This window comes from Prionailurus viverrinus, chromosome A3, assembly GCF_022837055.1.
Source record: "Prionailurus viverrinus isolate Anna chromosome A3, UM_Priviv_1.0, whole genome shotgun sequence".
In the NCBI taxonomy this organism is placed as follows: Eukaryota; Metazoa; Chordata; class Mammalia; order Carnivora; family Felidae; genus Prionailurus; species Prionailurus viverrinus.
In genome coordinates this window covers 81,596,263-81,617,530 of record NC_062563.1, presented here as the reverse complement: position 1 = coordinate 81,617,530, position 21,268 = coordinate 81,596,263, and the positions used below count along the sequence as shown (strand labels likewise).

The 21,268-nt window shown below is 35.3% G+C and overlaps 1 protein-coding gene across 5 annotated transcripts in view; it reads left to right on the top strand.

Annotated features, from left to right (window-relative positions):
• Positions 1–21,268, top strand: part of WDPCP (WD repeat containing planar cell polarity effector) — a 381,390-nt gene that overhangs the window by 222,274 nt on the left and 137,848 nt on the right. For all 5 annotated transcript variants that reach the window (XM_047852290.1, XM_047852288.1, XM_047852289.1 and 2 more), the window contains one exon: positions 18,465–18,567. In XM_047852290.1, the coding sequence (XP_047708246.1) occupies positions 18,465–18,567 (103 nt within the window). The remainder of the gene's footprint in view (positions 1–18,464; positions 18,568–21,268) is intronic.

Here is a 21,268-nt window from a genome sequence, read left to right as displayed (position 1 = left end):
CACTTGTAGGTGTGTATTCGCATGTGCGGGAGGGGTAAAAATGGCGTCACCCAGCTGCCCAGTCTCTAGTATTGGAATTCTGCTCTCCCGGACCAGCAATCACGCACCCATCCTTTGTCTCCAACTTCTGTCCACTCCCTGCTTTTATGCTGTCACCAAGCTGTCAGGTTGCCAGGCGACACATCCCTCCTGAGTTTTATCTCAGATGCACCTGTGTTTCCCGACCCCTCACTTCTGAGGGACTGCGGCTTTGACCCGCTCAGATCCCCTGGGGGAGGGTCTCACTGAGCAATGGCTGGGTGCTGGCCACACCCAGAAACATTTGCAGAACTGTGCTCCTGCCGATGCCCAGAGATTGCGGCTGGGTGCCAGCCCAGCCCAGAAAAAGTTCACACAACCATGTAGCAGCAGCGTTTCAGGGATTATGGGAAATCACAACACACACCTGGCACCAAGCTTCACCCTAACGACCTTATCCCAGCACCAGCCAATGTGGTTGTTCTTTGGGGTCTGCTGGGCCCCGGTGACCACACAACTTCTACCAAATGTCCTTACAGCATTGGAACTGCTTCTCCCCATGTGGCCCGAGGACCTCCCAGACCCCACTCTGCTCCTGGGGATTCACCCTTCCCACCAGAACACTGCCAGGTATTGAGCTGAAGACTTTCAGACTCTGTGCTCCCCGCCCTGTTTGTAGAATTTTAATGGAATTTAAACCCTCTCCTTTCTCCCTTTTTAGTTCAGTCCCTGTGGCTGTTTCCACTTTTCCACTTTCGGGGTGGTGCTTTTCCTGTGCTCTCCCATCTCCATCCTCTCTCCACAAGCAAAAACAGCTCCCTGCCTTCCGTGGCTTCTCTCCCCCATTTCATATCTCTGTGCTGTGTACCTGCTGGGTTCTGTGGTGTAGGTTGTGCAGATTGTTGTGTTGATCCTCAAATCAGTTTTCTAGGTGTGCAGGATGGTTTAGTGTTTATCTGGCTGTATTTCATGGACTCGAGACCCAAAAAAACCTTCCATGCTGTTATGCCATCTTGACTCCTCTCACCACCGATCTTTTATTCTTTAGTGTCTGATTTGTTTACTCCTTTCCAGTGAACTTTTCATTTTAGATACCATATTTTAAATTTCTAGTTCCATTTGGTTTTTTAAAATATCATTTAATCTTTCTTTGTGTTTTCCCTTAAATGTATGTGTCTCTCAGTAAATGTGTGCATATGTATATGTCTGTTTTAAAGTTATTTTTGCTAATTCCATTATCTCTACCATTTCTATGTCCACTCCAAGTGACCGATTTTTCTCTTTGTTAGGGTCACATTTTCTTAGTATTTCTCATATCTAGTATATCGTCATTAGTAGCTGGAGTCATGAATTTTGTTGCTGAGTGTGGAAATTTGTTCTATTCCTTTAAAGAATGTACAGATGGTGGGGCGCCTGGGTAGCTCAGTTGGTTAAGCGTCTGACTTCAGCTCACGTCATGATCTCTCACCATTCGTGAGTTTGAGCCCTGCGTTGGGCTCTGTGCTGACAGCTCAGAGCCTGGAACCTGCTTCAGATTCTGTGTTTCCCTCTCTCTCAGCCCCTCCTCCCTCAAGCTCTTTCTCTCTCGAAAATAAACATTAAAAAAAATGTACAAATGGTAATATTTTTGCACCATCTTTAGTCATAGAAGTCCCTTTAAGTTGATTTCTGAGTACTATTAAGGTGACCCCAGTAATACTGATATCTTCCTTTCCTTCTTGTATGATAAGGTGCCCCCAGTCTTCTATCAATGATATCTCTGAATTCTTTTTATTTCTTTTAGTAGCAAATGGTTACTAGAGTTAAGACTATTGCTAATGTACCTTTTTCTACTGAGTTTCGCATTGTTTTCTAGAGGAGGGAGCTAGAACAAAAGTAGTCAAAATATTATTTTATAAAGGGCTACACAGTAAGTATTTTGGCCTTGCAGGTCACATAGTCTCTGTCATTATTCAATTCTGCCATTGTAGCTTGAAAGAAGACATCAGCAATACATAAACAAATGAGTATGGCTGTTTTAATAAGACTTAATTTTCAAAAATTGGTTGTAGGTTGGATTTGGTTCACAGGCTCTACTTTGCTGACCTCTGTTATACAACATTTCTAGAAAACGGTTTTAGAATATTTCTACAAATACGATTCCCACTAGTATAATTATGAAAACATTCAAGATTTCATTGCAATTCCTTTGTTTTTAGAGATATGCCATAAGAGATAAATGTCTGTATTTTAAACTGATTTGAAAATACTTTTTTCATGTAATTATGCCACCAAATTGATGTCTTAAGTTCATTAACTTAATTTTGATTGTGAAATTTCAGGAATAATTTAAAAGTTTCATTTTATCTTCTAATTATGTAAAAATGATTCTAAGTTAGATTTTAAAAAATGGTACATTCAGTGAAGTCTAACTTCACTCTCTGTTTTCTTCACATTGTTCCTTTCATTCCTCTTTAGGTTGTCATTATGGTTTATCCATCTTTTATGGAAACTACATAATACCATATATGCATATATGTTCATCTAAACCCCTGTTTTACTATTTTAGTAGCACACTAAACACATTGTTTGGCAACTTGATTTTTTCTTAACTCCATGTATCTTGGCAGTGACTCCCTAGCAGTATAAAGATCAAAAGACTTTTTAAAATTATGATAATTATACAGGCATCCTTTGGAGATACTGTAGGTTCAAATCCAGACCACAGCAATATAGTGAGTCAAATGAATTTTTTGGCTTCTCAGTGTATTTCTACTTATATTTATACTATACTGTAGTCTATTAAGTATGTAATAGAATACAGTACAATAAAAGAAAATATGCATACCTTAATTTAAAAATACGTTATTGCTAAAAATTGCTAACCATCATCTAAGCTTTCAGTGAGTTGTAATACTTTTGCTGGTGGAGAGTCTTGTCTTGATGTTGATGGCAGCTAGGCGATCAGGTGGTAGTTTCTGAAAGTTAGAGTGGCTGTGGAAATTTCTTAAAATAAGACAGCAATAGTTTGCTGCATCAATGGACTCTTCCTTTCACAATTTCTCTTTCTCATGTAATGCTGTTTGATAACATTTTACCCACAGTAGACCTTCTTCCAAAATTGGAATTAATCCTCTCAAATCTTGCTGCTGCTTTATTGACTAAGTTTATGTAATACTTTAAATCCTACTTTGCATTTCAACAGTTTTCCCGGCATCTTCACTAGGAGTAGATTTCATCTTAAGAAACCACTTTTTTTGCTCATCCATAAGAAGCAGCTCTTCATTGGTTCAAATTTTGTCATGAGACTGCAGCAATTCAGTCACAACTGAGATTCCACTTCTAATTCTAGTCCTCTTGTTACTTTCATCTGTTGTTATTTCCTCCACTGGTCTTGAACTCCTCAAAGTCATCCATGAGGGTTGGAATCAACTTCCAAACGCCTATTCATGTTGGTACTTTGACCTCTTTCCATGAATTGCGAATGATCTTTTTTTAATTTTTTTTTTAATGTTTTATTTATTTTTGAGACAGGAAGAGACAGAGCATGAACAGGGGAGGGTCAGAGAGAAGGAGACACAGAATCCAAAACAGGCTCCAGGCTCTGAGCTGTCAGCACAGAGCCCAACGCAGGGCTCGAACTCACGGACTGCGAGACCATGACCCGAGCCGAAGTCAGCCGCCCAACCGACTAAGGCACCCAGGCGCCCCAGAATTGCAAATGATCTTAATGGCATCTAGAATGGTGAATGATTTCCAGGAAGTTTTCAATTTACTTAGCCCAGATCCATCAGAGGAATCACTGTATATGGCAGCTATGAAATGTATTTCTTTAATAATAAAACTTGAAAGATGAAATTGCTCCTTTCTCCATGGGCTGCAGAATGGATGTTGTGTTAGCAGGCATGAAAACAATATGAATCTCGTTGTATATCTCCATCAGACCTCTTGGATGACCAGGTGCATTGTCAACAAGCAGTAATATTTTGAGGGGAATCATTTTTTACTAAGCAGTAGGTCTCAACAGTGGGCTTAAAATAATCAGTAAAACATATTGTAAACAAATGTGCTTTCATCCAGGTTTTGTCCTTCCATTTCTAGAATACAGTCAGAGTAAATTAACATTAATTCTTAAGGGCTGCTAGGATTTTTGGAATGCAAATGAGCACCGGTTTCAACTTACAGTCACCAGCTGCATTAACCCGGAACAAGATAGTCACCTTCTCCTTTGAAGCCAGTATTGACATCTGTCGGTAAGAAAGTCCTCGATGGCATCTGCTTCCAATAGAAGGCTATTTCTTCTACATTCAAAATCTGTTGTTTGATATAGCCACCTTCATTAATGATCTTAGCTAGAACTTTTAGATAACTTGCTGCAGCTTCTACATCAGCACTTGCTACTTCACCTTAAACTTTTATGTTATGGAGATGGATTCTTAAACCTCATGAATCAACTCTGCTAGTTTCACACTTTTCTTCTGTAGCTTCCTTACCTCTCTGAGCCTTAAAAGAATTGAAGAGATTTAGGGCTTTACTCTAGATTAGGTTTTGGCTTAAGGAAATTCTGACTGGTTTGATCTTCTATCCAGACCACTAAAACTTTTTCCATATCAGCAACAAATCTGTTTTGCTTTCTTGTCATTCAGGAGTTCACTGGAGTGGTACTCTTCGTTTCCTTCAAGAACTTTTCCTCTGCATTCACAACTTAACTGTTTGGTGCAGAGGCCTAGCTTTCAGCCTGTCCTGGCTTTTGATGTGCCTTCCTCACTTAGCTTAATCATTTCTAGCCTTTGATGCAAAGTGAGAGACATGCAGGTCTTCCTTTTACTTGAACTACTTAGAGGTCATTGTAGGGCTATTAATTGGCCTAATTTCAACGTTTTTTTGTCTCAGGGAATAGGGAGGCACAAGGAGATGGAAAGAGATGGGGAAATAGTGGAGCAGTCAGAACACACACATTAGTTAAGTTCACCATCTTATATGGGCATGGTTTATGGTGCCCCAAAACAATCATAATAGTAGCATCAAAGATCACTGATCACAGATCACCATAACAAATTCAATAAAAATGACAAAGCTTGAAATATTTTGAGAATTACTGAACTATGACAGTGACACAAAGTGAGCAAATACCATTGGAAAAAATGGTGCCAATAGACTTACTTAATGCAGGATTACCACAAAAACTTCACTTTTGGGAAAAAGAAAGCAGTATTTGTAATGTGCAATAAAGTGAAATGCAATAATACAAGTTATGCCTATATATACATTAGTGCAAAAAACATGAAAACCTAGTGAGCATGAATAATTTTTTGAAAAATATAAATGGCTAAAAATAACATACTAAACAAATGAATTAAAATCATCCAGTAGCCACAAGAAAAAATTCATACAAGTCAAAAATATAACTCCTGAAAGGAAGCAGAAAGTTTTATTTATGAGTTCTGCGAAAACCTCAAAAACATGCAATTTCCAATAAGTTTTTCTAACATAAAAATATGTGCCCCTATAATTAAATTTGGTAAAAAAATAAATCACTTCCACATGTTTTCATATTTAAAATGATTATTCATTGCTCTGATTTATATAAGAAAGATGATTTACATAGACATTAAGAGTTGATTACTAAAATTTATGTGCATGTAACTATTTGATACATTATTATCTTCAAAGTTAATTTTCCTCAAATCTACAAAATAGAGAAATTCAATTAGCACATTATCAGAAATAAGTATTTTCTTCCTGATTTTTAAAACTTATTGATCAAATTTTCTGATCTGAAATTATAAAATAATAGGTAAAAGAAATAAGTAACAGAAAAAGAATTATGTCAGCATTTTACTTTAATTGAAATAGAGCAACATAAACTTGAATTCTGAAAGCAATTTTGGACAAGGTAAACTTGAATATCTATAATTAGAATTTAAATTTCATTTATCAATTGGTTTGAACTAACTTAAATGTTCCAGCTAGAACATGGTATTCTTTTTTTTTCTTTAATTTTTTTTAATGTTTATTTTTAAGAGAGAGAGACAGAGAGAGAGAGACAGAGAGACAGAGTGTGAGCAGGCAGATGAGGAGAGAGAAGGAGACAGAATCCAAAGCAGGCTCCAGGCTCTGATTTGTCAGCACAGAGCCTAACACAGGGCTCAAACTCACGAATGGTGAGAGATCATGACCTGAGCCGAAGTCAGATGCTGAGCCACCCGGGCACCCCTAGAACATGGTATTCTTAAATATGCATAAGCTGTTGCATGTCTTTATAGTGCTTTTTTATTTCATACAAACTTATCAGTCCCTGGAAACATTATAAAAATTAGAAAAGATTATAACAATAATATGTTATAAAAGTTAACTGTTAATGACTGATCCAAAGTATGATTTAAAGATGAAAATCTCTTCAAGATTGCTTTTTAGTTTTAAATACTTTATTGTAAATTTGCATATTAATTCCAGTAGTACATTCAAAAGTCATCTGTGAAAGGTGGTAAGAACCCAGTAGCAGCAAGTTTTTTTATTTTTGATCCTAGATAACACAGACAGGATATGTGTAAATATTTAAACCTGGATCATGGCCAAAGACTATCAGTGTTTGTCATCTTTTGTGCAGTGGAAGCCAATTTCACTTAATAGTGCTAAATGATGATACTAATTTAAGTCAATTTGGCAAATGTAAAATTATAAAATTGTTACTGAGAATGACAAAAACTAAGTGGTTTATTCTTCTGAATATTTTTCTGAAAACTTCCTTCCACGTTAGTAACACTTCAATAAAAGAACTATCCACCAACTAGGTAACCTGGTTGGGTGGTAGTAAAAGTTGGGATTTATCAATAGGGTACTTTTCAAATCTATTGCCATCTATGTTGTTCATTTAGACTTGTTAATTTTAATCTTATACAATAAATCTCTAAAAACAGACCAATAAAACAGAAAATGACTATACAACTTCCAATGTCTCCTATGCCTTGTGCCTCTCAGACACATGATTCTAAACTAAGCATGTGGTAACACAGTCCACTAGTATGTGAGAACCTTGATGGCTGTACATCAGGGGTGGATCCATGTTTTATAGAGCTTGAAGTTTGTATAATTTGAGGAGTACTTCTTAAGAAAAAATTTAAAATTTCAAATACAAAATTAGGTACTGGAAAGGCATGTGCAAATAAGAAGTATTGAAGCTTAAGCTTCATTAATTTTGTGGTAAATTCTCCTCTGTATATGGTGCATAATAGATATTCCATTATTATTTATGGAATGATTTTTTTATTAATTGTAATTGAATTTGAACTCAGGGTGAGTGGAAGGGCATGGCAACCCTGGTAGTGGCCTCTTGAAATGTCTTAATATGTGATTTAACAGTACATTAGCCTTAGTCTCAACCAGCTTTACTGTATATCCATTATTCATGTATGTACTGGTCTAGTCAGATGTAAGACATGAAAATGGAATATAAAGCCAAGTGGCTTTTATTTTCTTGACTCATTTAGAATATCACCATTTTCCAGAGATATATGAACACACTAAGATGTATATATCCAACATTTAAATTAAATTCTAACACTAAAACTATCCAAAAGTTAAAAAATAAGTGAAGCTAGAGGATAAATTGGAAAGTGATATAGATACTAGATATGTCTTGCATCAGACCCTAAAGAGTTTTGTATTAGACCCTAAAGGTGCATCAACTATGTCAACTGAGGAGCATGGAATTAAAGGGATATATTCTCTACTACATTTAGCTAAAGACTATACTCAGACATGTGAATGGCAGGGAAGCTCACAAGTGTATCAGCAAGTAAATAGACTGTTTCTAAATAGAAAGATTAAAGAATGAAAACCTTCATGGTAGAGATACAGTAACAACTTAGGAACTGTTGAGGGTTACCCTCCTCAAATTAATGACCTCATTCTTTAAAACAATTAAAAAATAAAGAGGAAAAATCATAGAATTAAGGAAAACTGAGAGAGTGAGACAGAGAAAATGATCCAGAAATAATTTGTGGGCCACAGATCTTATAGCCAACACTTACATCACTGCTAAACATAAAGTACTGAACTTAGTAACTCACTGAGAAAACCATATTTATATGGGTATGTTTCTTTCTCTTTGGTTTATATATGCCTGTGTAATAGTGCTGTAGAGCCTTACTGTTAGAGTAAGTCTTTCATATTTTTGACGATTTGCTTTGACATAAGAATTTTAAGATCAACCTGTCAAGTTCCATTAAAACCTCTGAAGTGATTTTATTGTATTCCACTGGATTTTATAAATTATATGGGGTCAGAATTGATCTTTGTCACGTATGGTCTTTTTCAGACGTAAGTAGGTGTGTCTATATTTTAATCAGGTGCTCACTTATGTTGCCCAGTAATATTTGGTAATTTCTTCTCAAATTTATTGCATATATTTTGCTTATTTTCAGTGAAGAATCACAAATTTTTCCAGAGAAGAGAAAATAGAAAACAAGCCACCTAACTTATTTTGTAAGGCTAATATAACCTTGGTAGCAGTCTGGGCTTATTAGCTGTCAGGCTCAAGTAAAGTCATTGACTTTTCTTAAGAACATAGATGTAAACGTCTTAAATATTAGCAAATCAACTACAGTAGTGTATATTTTTAAGTTATTACAAATTCCTTCACTGAATAATATGGACCCATTATGAAAATATTATGCCACTCTTGAATTAAAAGAAAAAAACCCACGTAATTATTTCACTTGATGTACACTAAAGTAGCTTCCAATTTTTCATTGTTATAAGTAACGTTGTTATTGTCAATCTTTGTACATACATTGTCACATTATTTTCTTAGGAGTTTACAAAAGTGTATATATAGGTAAATTTTTTATTCTAATGTATTGTTAAGATACAGAATAGATAACTTTTTCTGGAAAGATCCATATAGCAAATATTATAGGCTTGTAGACCAAGAAGCAAAATTAAGGTTATTATATAAGTACTTATATATAGCAAGGAAAAAACAAACAGCATAAATCTTTACTGACTAAATTAGAAATATAATAATTAAGTAGTTTTGCTGATACAAGTCAACAAATGTAAATAATGGAATTCTTTTTTATGGGGATAACATTGTACTTAAATTAGGGTTGAAAGCTGGTGTTCCTCATTAAAAAAAATCTGCAAATGTTCATCTGTAAATACTGAGCTATGATGAGTTTGTATGTATTTCACTTTTGCAAATTTCTTTCCTCATAGATAGGTACTGCCACATGTTAATATCATTAACCCATAGGCATATGGTTTTAATTGAGTATATTCACTAATTCAAAGATATTTTTAGAATTCCATTAACTAAAAGAATGCCGTTTAGCATGTCATTTTATTACAAATTAGTCACATTAAATTAGTTATAAAATTATAAAAGTTAATTTGTAATAAAATTAATTTGTAATAAACTTGTAATTAAAATTAATTTATTATGAAATTAATTTGTAATAAAATGACATGCTAAACAGCATTCTATATTGGGACCTCATGAAGATAAATAGCTTCTGCACAGTGAAGGAAACAATCAACAAAACTAAAAGCAACTGATTGGGAAAAGATATTTGCAAATGACATATCAGATAAAGAGTTAGTATCCAAAATCTATAAAGAACTTACCAAACTCAACACCCAAAAAAACAAATAATCCAGTGAAGAAATGAGCAAAAGACATGAACAGACACTTTTTCCAAAGAAGATATCTAGATGACTACAGACACATGAAAAGATGCTCAACATCCCTCATCATCAGGGAAATAACAAATCAAAAGCACAGTGAGATATCACCTCACACCTGTCAGAATGGCTAAAATGAACAACTCAGAAAACAACAGATATTGGCAAGGATGCAGAGAAAGGGGAATCCTTTTGCACTATTGAGAATGCAAACTGGTGCAGCCAGTCTGGAAAACAGTATGGAGGTTCCTCAAAAAATTAAAAATAGAACTACCCTATAACCAGAAATTGCATTGCTAGATATTCATCCACAGTATACAAAAATGCTCATTCAAAGGGGCACATGTACCCCAGTGTTTATAGCAGCACTATCAACAATACCCAAATTATGGAAAGAACCCAAATGTCCACCAAATGATGAATGGACAAAGAAGATGTGTGTGTGTGTGTGTGTGTGTGTGTGTGTGTGTGTGTGCGCGCGTCTGTGTGTGTATACAATATATATATAATGTGTGTGTACATACATATGTATAATATATATAATACATATATACATACATACACACACACCCACAATGGAATATTAATGGACAAACAAAAAGAATGAAATGTTGCCACTTGCAACAACATGGACGGAACTAGAGTGTATTATGCTAAGTGAAGTAAGTCAGTCGGAGAAAGACAGGCATCATGATTTCACTCGTGGAATTTAAGAAACAAAAAAGATGAACATAGGGGAAGGGAAGGAAAAATAAGATAAAAAGAGAGAGGGAGGCAAACCATAAGAGACTCTTAAATACAGAGAAGAAACTGAGGGTTGCTGGAGGGGTGTTGAGTGGGGGGATAGGCTAAATGGGTGATGGGCATGAAGGAGGGCACTTGTTGGGATGAGCACTGGGTGTTATACCTAAGTGATGAATCACTTAATTCTCCTGAAATCATTATTACAATATATGTTAACTAGCTTGGATTTAAGTAAAATTTAAAAATTAAAAAATAAAATAAAATGTAGAAAAATACTGAAAAAGACTGCTGTGGATTAAAATCAGAAAATATATTGTTACGGGAATGTGTGTAGAATGGAGATTTCCTTTATTTCTTCACAATTCAGGGAATGTATAACACAGCCTGACATTACTTGCAAGTCAAAAAATGGTAGTTATCATTGAAATTACTCTATCACAGTATAAGTTTCACACCGAAGTTCTATTTTACCTTGTAGTTTTAGGTTGAAATATTTTTAAGTCTGCAGCATACACTAATTCCAAAGCCATTTAGAGTTAAATAAGAGTAGTTGAGCACAGTTCTTCCAACCATTTAAAAATGTAAATACCATTTTTAATTCAAGGACTATACAAAAGGCAAGCTATATTTGGCCTCTAGGCCATACTTTATGGATGCCTGCTCTATAAAGTCTTATATTCCCAGTAAATAAGTGCCTGGTTCCCCCAAACTTTGCAACCAGTAAATATTCCTTTTCATAATTTAATTCCAATGTAGTTAACATATAGTATTAGTTTCAGGTGTACAATATAGTGATTCATTAATTGTATATATTACAGGTGCACATCATGACAAGTGTACTCTTAATCCCCTTCACATCTTTCACCCATCCCCCCCCCCCCAGACCACCCCTCTGGTAACCATCAGTTTGTTTTCTATAGTTAAGTGTCTGTTTCTTGGTTTGTCTCTTTTTTCTTTGCTCATTTGTTTTGTTTCTTAAATTCCAAATGTAAGTGAAATCATAGGATATTTCTTTCTCTGTCTTACTTCACTTACCATTACACTCTATAGTTCCATTCATGTCATTGCAAATGGCAAGATTTCATTGTTTTTTGCCATTGAATAATATTCTGTTATATATATGTACCACATCTTTATCTGTTTATCAGTTGATAGACACTTGGGCTCCTTCCATATCTTAGCTATTGTAAATAATGCTGCAATAAACACAGAGGTGTATGTATCCCTTTGAATTAGTGTTTTTTGCATTCTTTGGGTAAATACCCAGTAGTGTGTCTGTGAGATCATAGGGTAGGTATATTTTTACCTTTTTGAGGAAACTCCATACTGTTTTCCACAGTGGTTCCACTAGTTTGCATTCCCACCAACAGTGCAATAGGGTTCCTTTTTCTCCACATCTTCACCAAAACATGTTGTTTCTTATGTTGTTGATTTTAGCCATTCTGACAGGTGTGAGGTCATTGTGGTTTTGATATGCATTTCCCTGATGATGATTGGTGTTGAGCATCTTTTCCTGTGTCTGTTGGCCATCTGGACGTCTTTTTTGGAGAAATGTCTGTTTATATGTTCTGCCCAATTTTAAAGTGGATTATTTGTGTTATCTGGTGTTGAGTTGCAAAAGTTCTTTATATATTTTGGACACTAACCTGTATCAGATATGTTATTTGTAAATATCTTCTCCCATTCAGTAGGTTGTCTTTTAGTTTTGTTGATTGTTTCCTTTTCTGTGCAAAAGCTTTTTATTTTGATGTAGTCCCAATGGTTCATTTTTGCCTTTCTCTTGCCTCAGGAGACATACCTAGAAAAATGTTGTTATTGCCCATGTCTGAGAAATCACTGCCTGTGCTCTCTTCTAGGATTGTGTGTGTGTGTGTGTGTGTGTGTGTGTGTGTTTTGAGGTCTCACATTTCAGGTTTTTAATACCTTTAACTTTATTTTAGTGTATCCAGTTTCATTCTGTTGCATGTAGCAGTCCAGTTTTCCGAGCACCACTTATTGAAGAGACTGTCTTTTTCTAATTGCATATTCTTGCTTCCTTTGTTGAAGACCATATAAACTTGGGTTTATTTCTGGGCACTGTATTCCATGCACCTATGTGTCTGTTTTTGTGCCGGTACCATATTGTTTTGATTCCTACAACTTTGTAATATATCTTCAAATCTGGGATTGTAATACCTCCAGTTTTGTTCTTTGACAGTTTTGCTTTGACAATTCAGGGTTATCTTTTGTGGTTCCATACCAATTTTAGGATTATTTGTTCTAGTTCTGTGAAGGATGATGTTGGTATTTTTATCACGATTGTAAAAAATCTGTAGACCGCTTTGAGTAGTATGGATATTTTAACAATATTGGTTCTTCCACTCCATGAGCATAAAATCTTTCCATTTGTTTGTGCCGTCTTCAATTTCTTTCATCAGTGTTTTGTACTTTTAAGAGTACGCGTCTTTCACTTGCTTGGTTAAGTTTACCTTTAGGTATTCTTTTTGCTGCAAGTGTAAATAAGATTTTTTTTTCTTAATTTCTTCTTCAGCTACTACATTATTAGTGTATAAAAATGTATTAGATTTTGCTTTATCAAATGAATTATCAAAATGTGTATTGATTTTGTGTCCTGTGACCTTACTGAATTCATTTATCATTTCTAGTGCTTTTTTTTGGTAGAGTCTTTAAGGTTTTCTATGTATAGTATCATGTTATCTGCAAATAGTGTCAGTTTTACTTCTTCCTTACTAATTTGGATGCCTTTTATTCCTTTTTCTTCTCTGATTGCTGCAGCAAGGACTTCCAGTGCTATTAAATAAAAGTGGTGAGGGTCGACTTGTTCCTGATTTTAGGGGGAAAGTTCTTAGTTTTTCCACCATTGAATATGATGCTAGCTGTGGGTTTTTCCATATATGACCTTTATTATGTTCCCCCAAACCTACTTTGTTGAGGAGTTTTATCATGAATGGATGTTATGCTTTGTCAAATGCTTTTTCTGCATCCATTGATTATGTAGTTTGTATCCTCTCTTGTTGATGTGATGTATCACACTGATTGATTTGCAAATATTGAACCACAATTGCAGTCCAGGAATAAATCTCATTTGATTAAAGTGAATGATTTTTTAATGTATTGTTGGATTCAGTTTGGTGATATTTTGTTGAGGATTTTTGCATCCGTGTATCAGAGATACTGGCCTATAGTTCTCTTTTTTTTTTGTAGTGTCTTTTTCTGGTTTTGGTATCAGGGTAATGGCAGTCTCATAAATGAATTTGGAAGCTTTCCTTCCTCTTCTCTTTTTGGAATAGTTTGAGAATATGTATTAACTTTTCTTTAAATATTTGGTAGAATTCACCTGCTAGGTGTCTGGTCCTGGACTTCTTTTTGCTGGGTGTCCTCTGATTACTGATTCTATTTCATTACTGGTAATTAGTATTTTCAAATTTTCTGTTTCTTCCTGATTCAATTCAATTTCTAGGAATCTATCCATTTCTTCTAGATTGTCCAACTTGTTGGCATATAATTTTTCATAATCTCTTATAATTCTGTTTCTTTGGTGTTCATTATTATTTCTCTTCTTTCATTTATGATTTTATTTATTTGAGTTCTCTCTCTCTCTCTCTGATGAGTCTGGCCAAAGGGTTATCAATTTTTTAAAAATCTTTTCAGAGAACCAGCTCCTGGTTTCATTGATTTTTTTTTTTTTTTTAGTTTCTATTTCATTGATTTCTGCTCTCATCTTTATTATTTCCTTCCTTCTGCTGGTTTGCAGTTTTGTTTGTTCTTTTTATGGCTCTGTTAGGTGTAAGTTTAGGTTGTTTATTTGAGATTTTTCTTGCTTCTTGATTAAGCCTGTATTGCTATAAACTTCCCTTTTAGAACAGCTTTTGCTTCATCCCAAAGATTTTGGAACATTGTATTTTCATTTCATTTGTCTCCCTGTGATTTTTGATCTCCTCTTTGATATTTTTGTTGACCCATTCATTGTTCAATAGCATTAAATAATCCAATAAATAGCATGTTATTTAACCTCCATATATTTGTGTTCTTTCAGATGTTTTTCTTGTGTTTGATTTCTAGTTTCATAGCATTGTGGTCAGAAAAGATGCATCGTATGACTGATCTTTTTGAGATTGTTTAGACTTGTTTTGTGGCCTAACATACTCCATTCTGAACATTGTTCCATCTGCGCTTGAAATGAGTGTATTTCTTGTATTATAGGATGGAATGTTCTGGGTAGATCTCTTAGATCTCTCTGGTCCAATGTGTCATTGAAAGCCACTGTTTCCTTGTTGATTTTTTGTGTGGATGATCTATCCATTGATGTAAGTGGGTTGTTAAAGTCCTCTATTATTATTGTATTACTATTGATCACTTTCCTTATTTGTTATTAGCTGCTTTATGTATTTGGGGCTGCGATGTTGGGTGTATAAATATTTGCAATTATTTTATCTTCTTTTTGGATTATTCCTTTTATGATTATATAGTCCTTTTTCCTTTATCACAGTCTTTGGTCTAAAGCCCACTTTGCCTTGTGTAAATATTGCTACCCCAGCTTTCTTGTCACATCCTTTTGCATAAGTGCTTTTCTATCCTTGCACTTCCGATCTGCATGTGTCTTTAGGTCTGAAATGAGTCCCTTCTGTGTAGCATATAAAGGGCCTTGCCTTTTTTATCCATTCCATCAACTCATGTCTTTTGATTGAAGCATTTAGTCCATTTACATTCAAAGTAATTATTAATAAGTATGCATTTTGTTACTTGTCTTATGGTTGTTTTTGTAGTTCTCTGTTCCTTTGTTCTCTTGCTCTCTTCCGTCACAGTTTGCTGGCTTTCTTAGTGATATGCTTGGACTCCTGTCTATTTATTTTGTGCATATTTATTACCAGTGTTTGATTTGTGGTTACCATTAGGTTTATATATAACATGTATATAGCAGTCTATCTTCAGTTGATAGTCCCTTAAGTTTGAACCCATTCTAAAAGCACTAAATTTTTTATCTTTTTCCAGCCGCATTTTATGAATATCATTTCCTACTTTACACCTTTTTATTCTGCGAGGCTCTTGACCAATTTTTATAGATACATTTAATTTTACTGCTTTTTTGCTTCCTACTTTTCTTACTCTTGCTTATGGTCTTTCCATTCAGAGTCCCTTTAACATTTATCATAGGACTGGTTTAGTAGTGACAAATTCCTTTAATTTTTGTTTGGGAAATTCTCTCCTATTTTTTAAAAAATTTTTTAATGTTTATTTATTTTTGAGAGAGAGAGATAGCGTGAGCAGAGCAGTGGCAGACACAGAGGGAGACACAAAATCTGAAGCAGGCTCCAGGCTCTGAGCTATCAGCACAGAGCCCAGCGCGGAACTCGAATTCACAAACTGCGAGATCATGACCTCAGCCAAAGTCAGACACTTAACCGACTGAACCACTCAGGCACCCCAAATTCTCTCCTTCTGAGTGATTATTATGTTGGATAGAGTATTCTTGGCTGCAGGTTTTTTTCTTAGAACTCTGAATATATCATCCCTTCTGACCTACAAAGTTTCTGCTGAAGAATTCAGTCATATAGAATTTCCCTCATATGTAACTGTTTTCTTTTGCTGCTTTTAAAATTTCTTTTTTGCTGCTTTTTGCCATTTTAATTACTATATGTCTTGGTGTGGACCTCTTTGGGTTAATTTTGTTGAGGGATCTCTGTGCCTCCTGCATCTGGATTTCTGTTTCCTTTCCCAGATTTGTGGAGTTTCTTGCTATTATTTATTCAAATAAATTTTCTGCCTCCTTTTCTTTCTCCTCAGGGATCACTATAATGCAAATGTTATTATGTTTGATGGTGTTCCTGACAGGTTCCCTTAGTCTGTTTTCTTTCTTTTTTAAATTTTATTTATTTATTTTGAGAAGCAGAGAGAGACAGAGACAGAGAACATGTATGTGAGTGGAGGAGGGCAGAGAGAGAGGGAGAGAGAGAGAATCCCAAGCTGTCAGCCTGGAGCCTGGTAGCACCTGGCTAGATTTGTGGCACAGCTTTGGTGGGCTCCTGCCAAGGGCATACTGGAGAAGGAAATTCTGCAGTAGAGTATGGGGGCAGGGCACATGGTGCCAGCATGGTCCTTGCCATCTGCTGAGGGAGAGGACCTGCAGCCACCTGGGAAAACTTGCCAAGACTGGCAGGGTTGGGGGTGAGGGGTGCAAATCTGCAGAAGTGCACTGGGGCAGGGTGCACTGTTAGTAAGCTAGGTGGAATGTGTTGGTGCTGTGCTGGCTTCTGAAGGGTGTCCATGTATTTAGGCTCGGGAGCAGGGGAGAGAAATGGTGCCCAGCAGCTCTTTTGTTCTTGGAGAAGTTTCCCAAAGATCCCTGCCCCTCCAGCACATGCTCTGAGATTAGTAAATGAATCTATTTCCCTGTATACCTCAGGCATTTTTCAAACTGCTGCTTCTATGCTGTTATCTCAGTGGGTCTGTTTGTAGAGCAGGAACTCAGTTCCCTGTTGTCCTCCCTGCTCTCCCAGAACTAAGCCCACAGATTTTTTAAAGTTCTAGGTGTTAAGCCCCACTGACTTTCAAGTTAGGCCCCTTTAGTTTTCAAAAGCAAATGTTATGGAGATTTGTCTTCTCAGCATGAGTCCCCTGGTGCCTGGGGTGCCTGGGGTGGAGATCTGCTCCACTCTCCTCTCAATGCCTGCAGCATTCCTCCCTCCTATGGATAGTCCCTTGGGTTCCTTTGGCTCCTGACAACATCTCCACCTTGCCTGCCCTCTTTGATGTGGCTTCTTCTCTGCATTTACCTGTGGAGAGTCTGTTCTGTTAGTCTTTGGGTCTGACATTTTCTGGGCTATTGACACTGATGTGGGTGTTACCCAGTTGTATCCATGGGCGAGGTGAGTTTATGATTTTCCTACTCTGCCATCACCTCCAGAAGATGGTTCTGGTTACTCTGCAACCAGTAAATATTCTTAACTTTTAAAAATGTAAACAATTGAAATTATATCTTTTCTACTTACATTTATTTGGATATTAATAAAGTGAAGCATCTTTTCATGATTATAGGCCATTTATATTTCTTCATTATTAACTGTTCATAATCTTTTTACACTTTTATTGCAATAAAATTTCCATTCCAGCCGTCTTTTTGCACATCAAAAATAGTTCAAAATCCTTTTTAGTGGCTATATCTACTTTAGTATTATTTTATACTGCTTTCTCCCACACATCCAAGACTCCTTCCATATTCAAAGACATTTCATTGCCTAACAGAACTGTGTTTTTGAAGTTTCTCTACATATATGCACCAGATATTAACTGGTACATTTTCTCTGTTTTCCCTCCTAGCATAACTCTTATTTGTCCTTCAAGACTCAGATCAAGGATCAGTGCATCCTCTTGACTCCACAGCAAATATCTGTGGAAATACCTGTTATAAAACCTATCACGTGTTATATAACTAACTGTTGTTCACAATGGTCTGTCTCCCTACTGGGCTCACAGCTTCCAGAGACATGAAATTGTAATTGATCTCTGTATTCTAGAATAGTGCCTGACACTTAGTAGGCACTGATTATCTGCTGACTGCCTGAGTTCAAGATAATTATTATATTAGTAATGTTAACAAAGTTGTATGTGTCAGACACATAAATGTCAGAAATTTTTGTAGTAGTATTTCTTATAAAATGTTTAGCATTTTATATGATGTACAACAGAATTTTGTAGAAGCCATCTCCAATATTAAAATCTCACCAAAGAACATAGCAATAAAAGTTTTCATTTCCTGATAAAAATGAGTATGTCAAACATTTGGTTTAAAAACTTACCTTTTTCGCTGGAGACTTAAAACAATTTATTTAAATAACTGCTATTAGGTATAGTTATAATCTACAATTCAAGAAAATTTGCTTATACTGGGAAAGAAAACTGAGAGAATTAAAACGCAAAAAAATATTTATCAGCCATGTCTGTTTTGTAATCTGAACAGTAAGCTCTTTTGTTCAAAGTCTTCTTTGTAAGTTGACCAAGATTCATTTGGATTAATCCTTTATTTTGCTTTATTTCCAAAGGACATCCATTACTTTGCACTAGATAAGGGTGAATTGGCACTGGCTGAAGTGGCAAGAAAAAGAGCTAGTGACATTGATGCAGAATCAATAACCTCTGGAGTTGGTAAGAATTAATGCTGTTTTTTTTTAAGTGCTTTTTGTTTCAATCAATACTTGTTCAGTATCATTTGTATTTATGTTTGTAGGTTACGGTTGGTTAATTTGAATTACTTTCTTTGTAAAGAAAGAAACTTTAAAAAAGAATTAAGCCTGGGTAAATAGTACAATATAGATATATAAGTTGGAACTGTGTTGACATAAAAATTAATAATCACTGATTAATCATCACTTGGCAAAAAGTCAGAAGTATACTGTTCTTCTCATAAGATTTTTGAGGAAGAGTTTATTACCATCAGTGCTGTAATTAATATTAGCCAATACAGAAAGTTCTATAATCCTTTATTTGTACACATAAACATGTCAGATATATTTTGAGATATCAAAAGAATTGTCCTATACAAAGTATTTCACATGGGATTTTAGGTTTAATGGATGACTTGTTTTAATTTAGAAGCCACTAAAGTCATTTTACAGTATAGTCTTCCAAAGAAGACAAATCAGAAGCCTAAACTTAATCTAAAGTTCCATTCAAAACTTTTAATACAGAAAAATGATAGTTTTTAAAATTATTCTAATACCAACATAAGCTTCCTTTCCGACACTCAGTAATGTGTCTCAATGTGGAAGTATTGACCTGTGGACATCCCAATTCCTATTCTTCCTCGTATTTACTATTCCTAGATTAGGCAAAGGACCCTGAGAATTGTAACATAGTTCATTTCTTTGTGGAATTCCTATGAAACAAGTAAGTTTTAATATATCTCCACTTTGTAAATTGCTTCAAATTATTACAACAAGACTCTTCATTGATTGATCATCTTTGTTTTTATAACGCTGTTTGCAGCTAAAAGGAGTAATTCTATTGCTTCTAACAGTGGAGGCCACTTTTGCATTTTAGAGATATTTAAAGTTACTAAGCCTGAAAAGGAATGTGAAAAAATTATCCAAAATTTCAGAAAAAAAAAAACCAAAACTCCACTAGTCACCAAAATGCTTCCTGTGCTCTCTGTATTCTTTGATTAGACTGCTGTGGCCAGCTGAAACTTCTTAGCCAAAGAGCACGGTTGATGTTGTTCCCTTTTTGAGCCCTGCCTCATTTCTAGCAAATATCTCTTCACTGAAACCCTGTTCCTCCCCACTTCTCAGCCTTTTTTTCAGGCCTCACCTTTTGACCTCTATTACTCTCCCTTGACAAAGATACCATTCAGTAACAATAGTTAACTATCAAGAGGTGAACTTCTCAGATTGTTCTGCTCCACTTTTATTCTAGAAAACTGGGGTGACTCCCACTCACAATTCCAAAAGGAATTAGGAAAGCATCTCTAATTTCCTTATTGTAGTTTTTGTCTAATTTTTCCATACAGCCCACATCATGCTGGGGAAAGCTAATTTTCTCTCAGATTCCTTCAATTTAATTCAACTATGCTCCCTCAAACTTTTCTGAAAGCAGAAAATAATTAAGTTTTTGGCTTGCAAAAGTGTTCTTTGATGCAAGCAAGGGGGTAAATTATGTAAAATATCAAGAATATTTAAGTATAAGTAGTTCAGTCTACATGGAAGAGTCTGTAAAAAATTATCACATGTAGTAGCTGTCAACATAAGTAAAAGAGTTGCCAAAGGAGAAGTTGAATAATAATCTCAACAATTTGAAAATTTTTTATTTAAATTTTTTATTCCAGTATAACATGCATACAGAAAAGCACACAGATCATAAATATAGGACTCAATGAATTTTCACAAGGTAAACATCCTGGGGTACCTGGGTGGCTCAGGTCATGATCTTGCAGTTCCTGGGTTTGAGCTCCGTGTCAGGCTCTGTGCTGACAGCTCAGAGCCTAGAGCCTTCTTCAAATTCTGTGTCTCCCCCTCTCTCTATGCCTCCCCCACTCATACTCTGTCTCTTTCTCTCTCAAAAATAAATAAACATTAAAAAAAAACCCCAACAAAGTAAACACATCCTTGTGACCATTATCCAGACCAAGTAACATACATTACCAAGACCACACAAGCTGTCTCCTATCCATTTTTAGATACTACAGTCCAGCCCAACTATCTTTACTATGACACTATATATTAGCTTTACCTTTCTTTCAAATTTTAAATAAGTGGAATATATATTATTTTTTTGTATTTGGGTTCTTTTATTCAACTTTGTGAGGATCTTTTATATTGTATATAATTTTAATTCTTTCATTCTTATTGCTATATAATAGTATTCCAATATATGAACATATACAAGTTTATTCATTCTATGCCAGGTATTTGAGTTCTTTCAAGTTTGGGGTTTATTGTGAATAGTGTTGCTGTGAACATACTTGTGTTTGTCTTTTAATAGATATATCCACAGGGTATGTGCTTTAAAGTGGATTTGTTGGAACACAGGCTATATTCATATGCTCAGCTTTAGTAGTATAGGTGAGGAAAATGTAAGCCTCTGTCCTTCAAGGTTTTTCCAGTTGGATTGAAAATCACATTTTCATAAGACTGATTAATAGAAACTCAAACAAATTTAAATAGTATATATACTTCCTGTATACATGGAAGAGACCCAGGAAAACTGAGTAACTCACCAAAATAGCTGAAGCCATCACCTTAAATACCATCTCCATCTAAAAACAAAAGATGATGTTGTGTGCACAGGGTCAGTACATAACGGGAGGTTACCAGAAAAAGCATGGTAAAAAAAAAAAAGGCTGAAGTTGTCA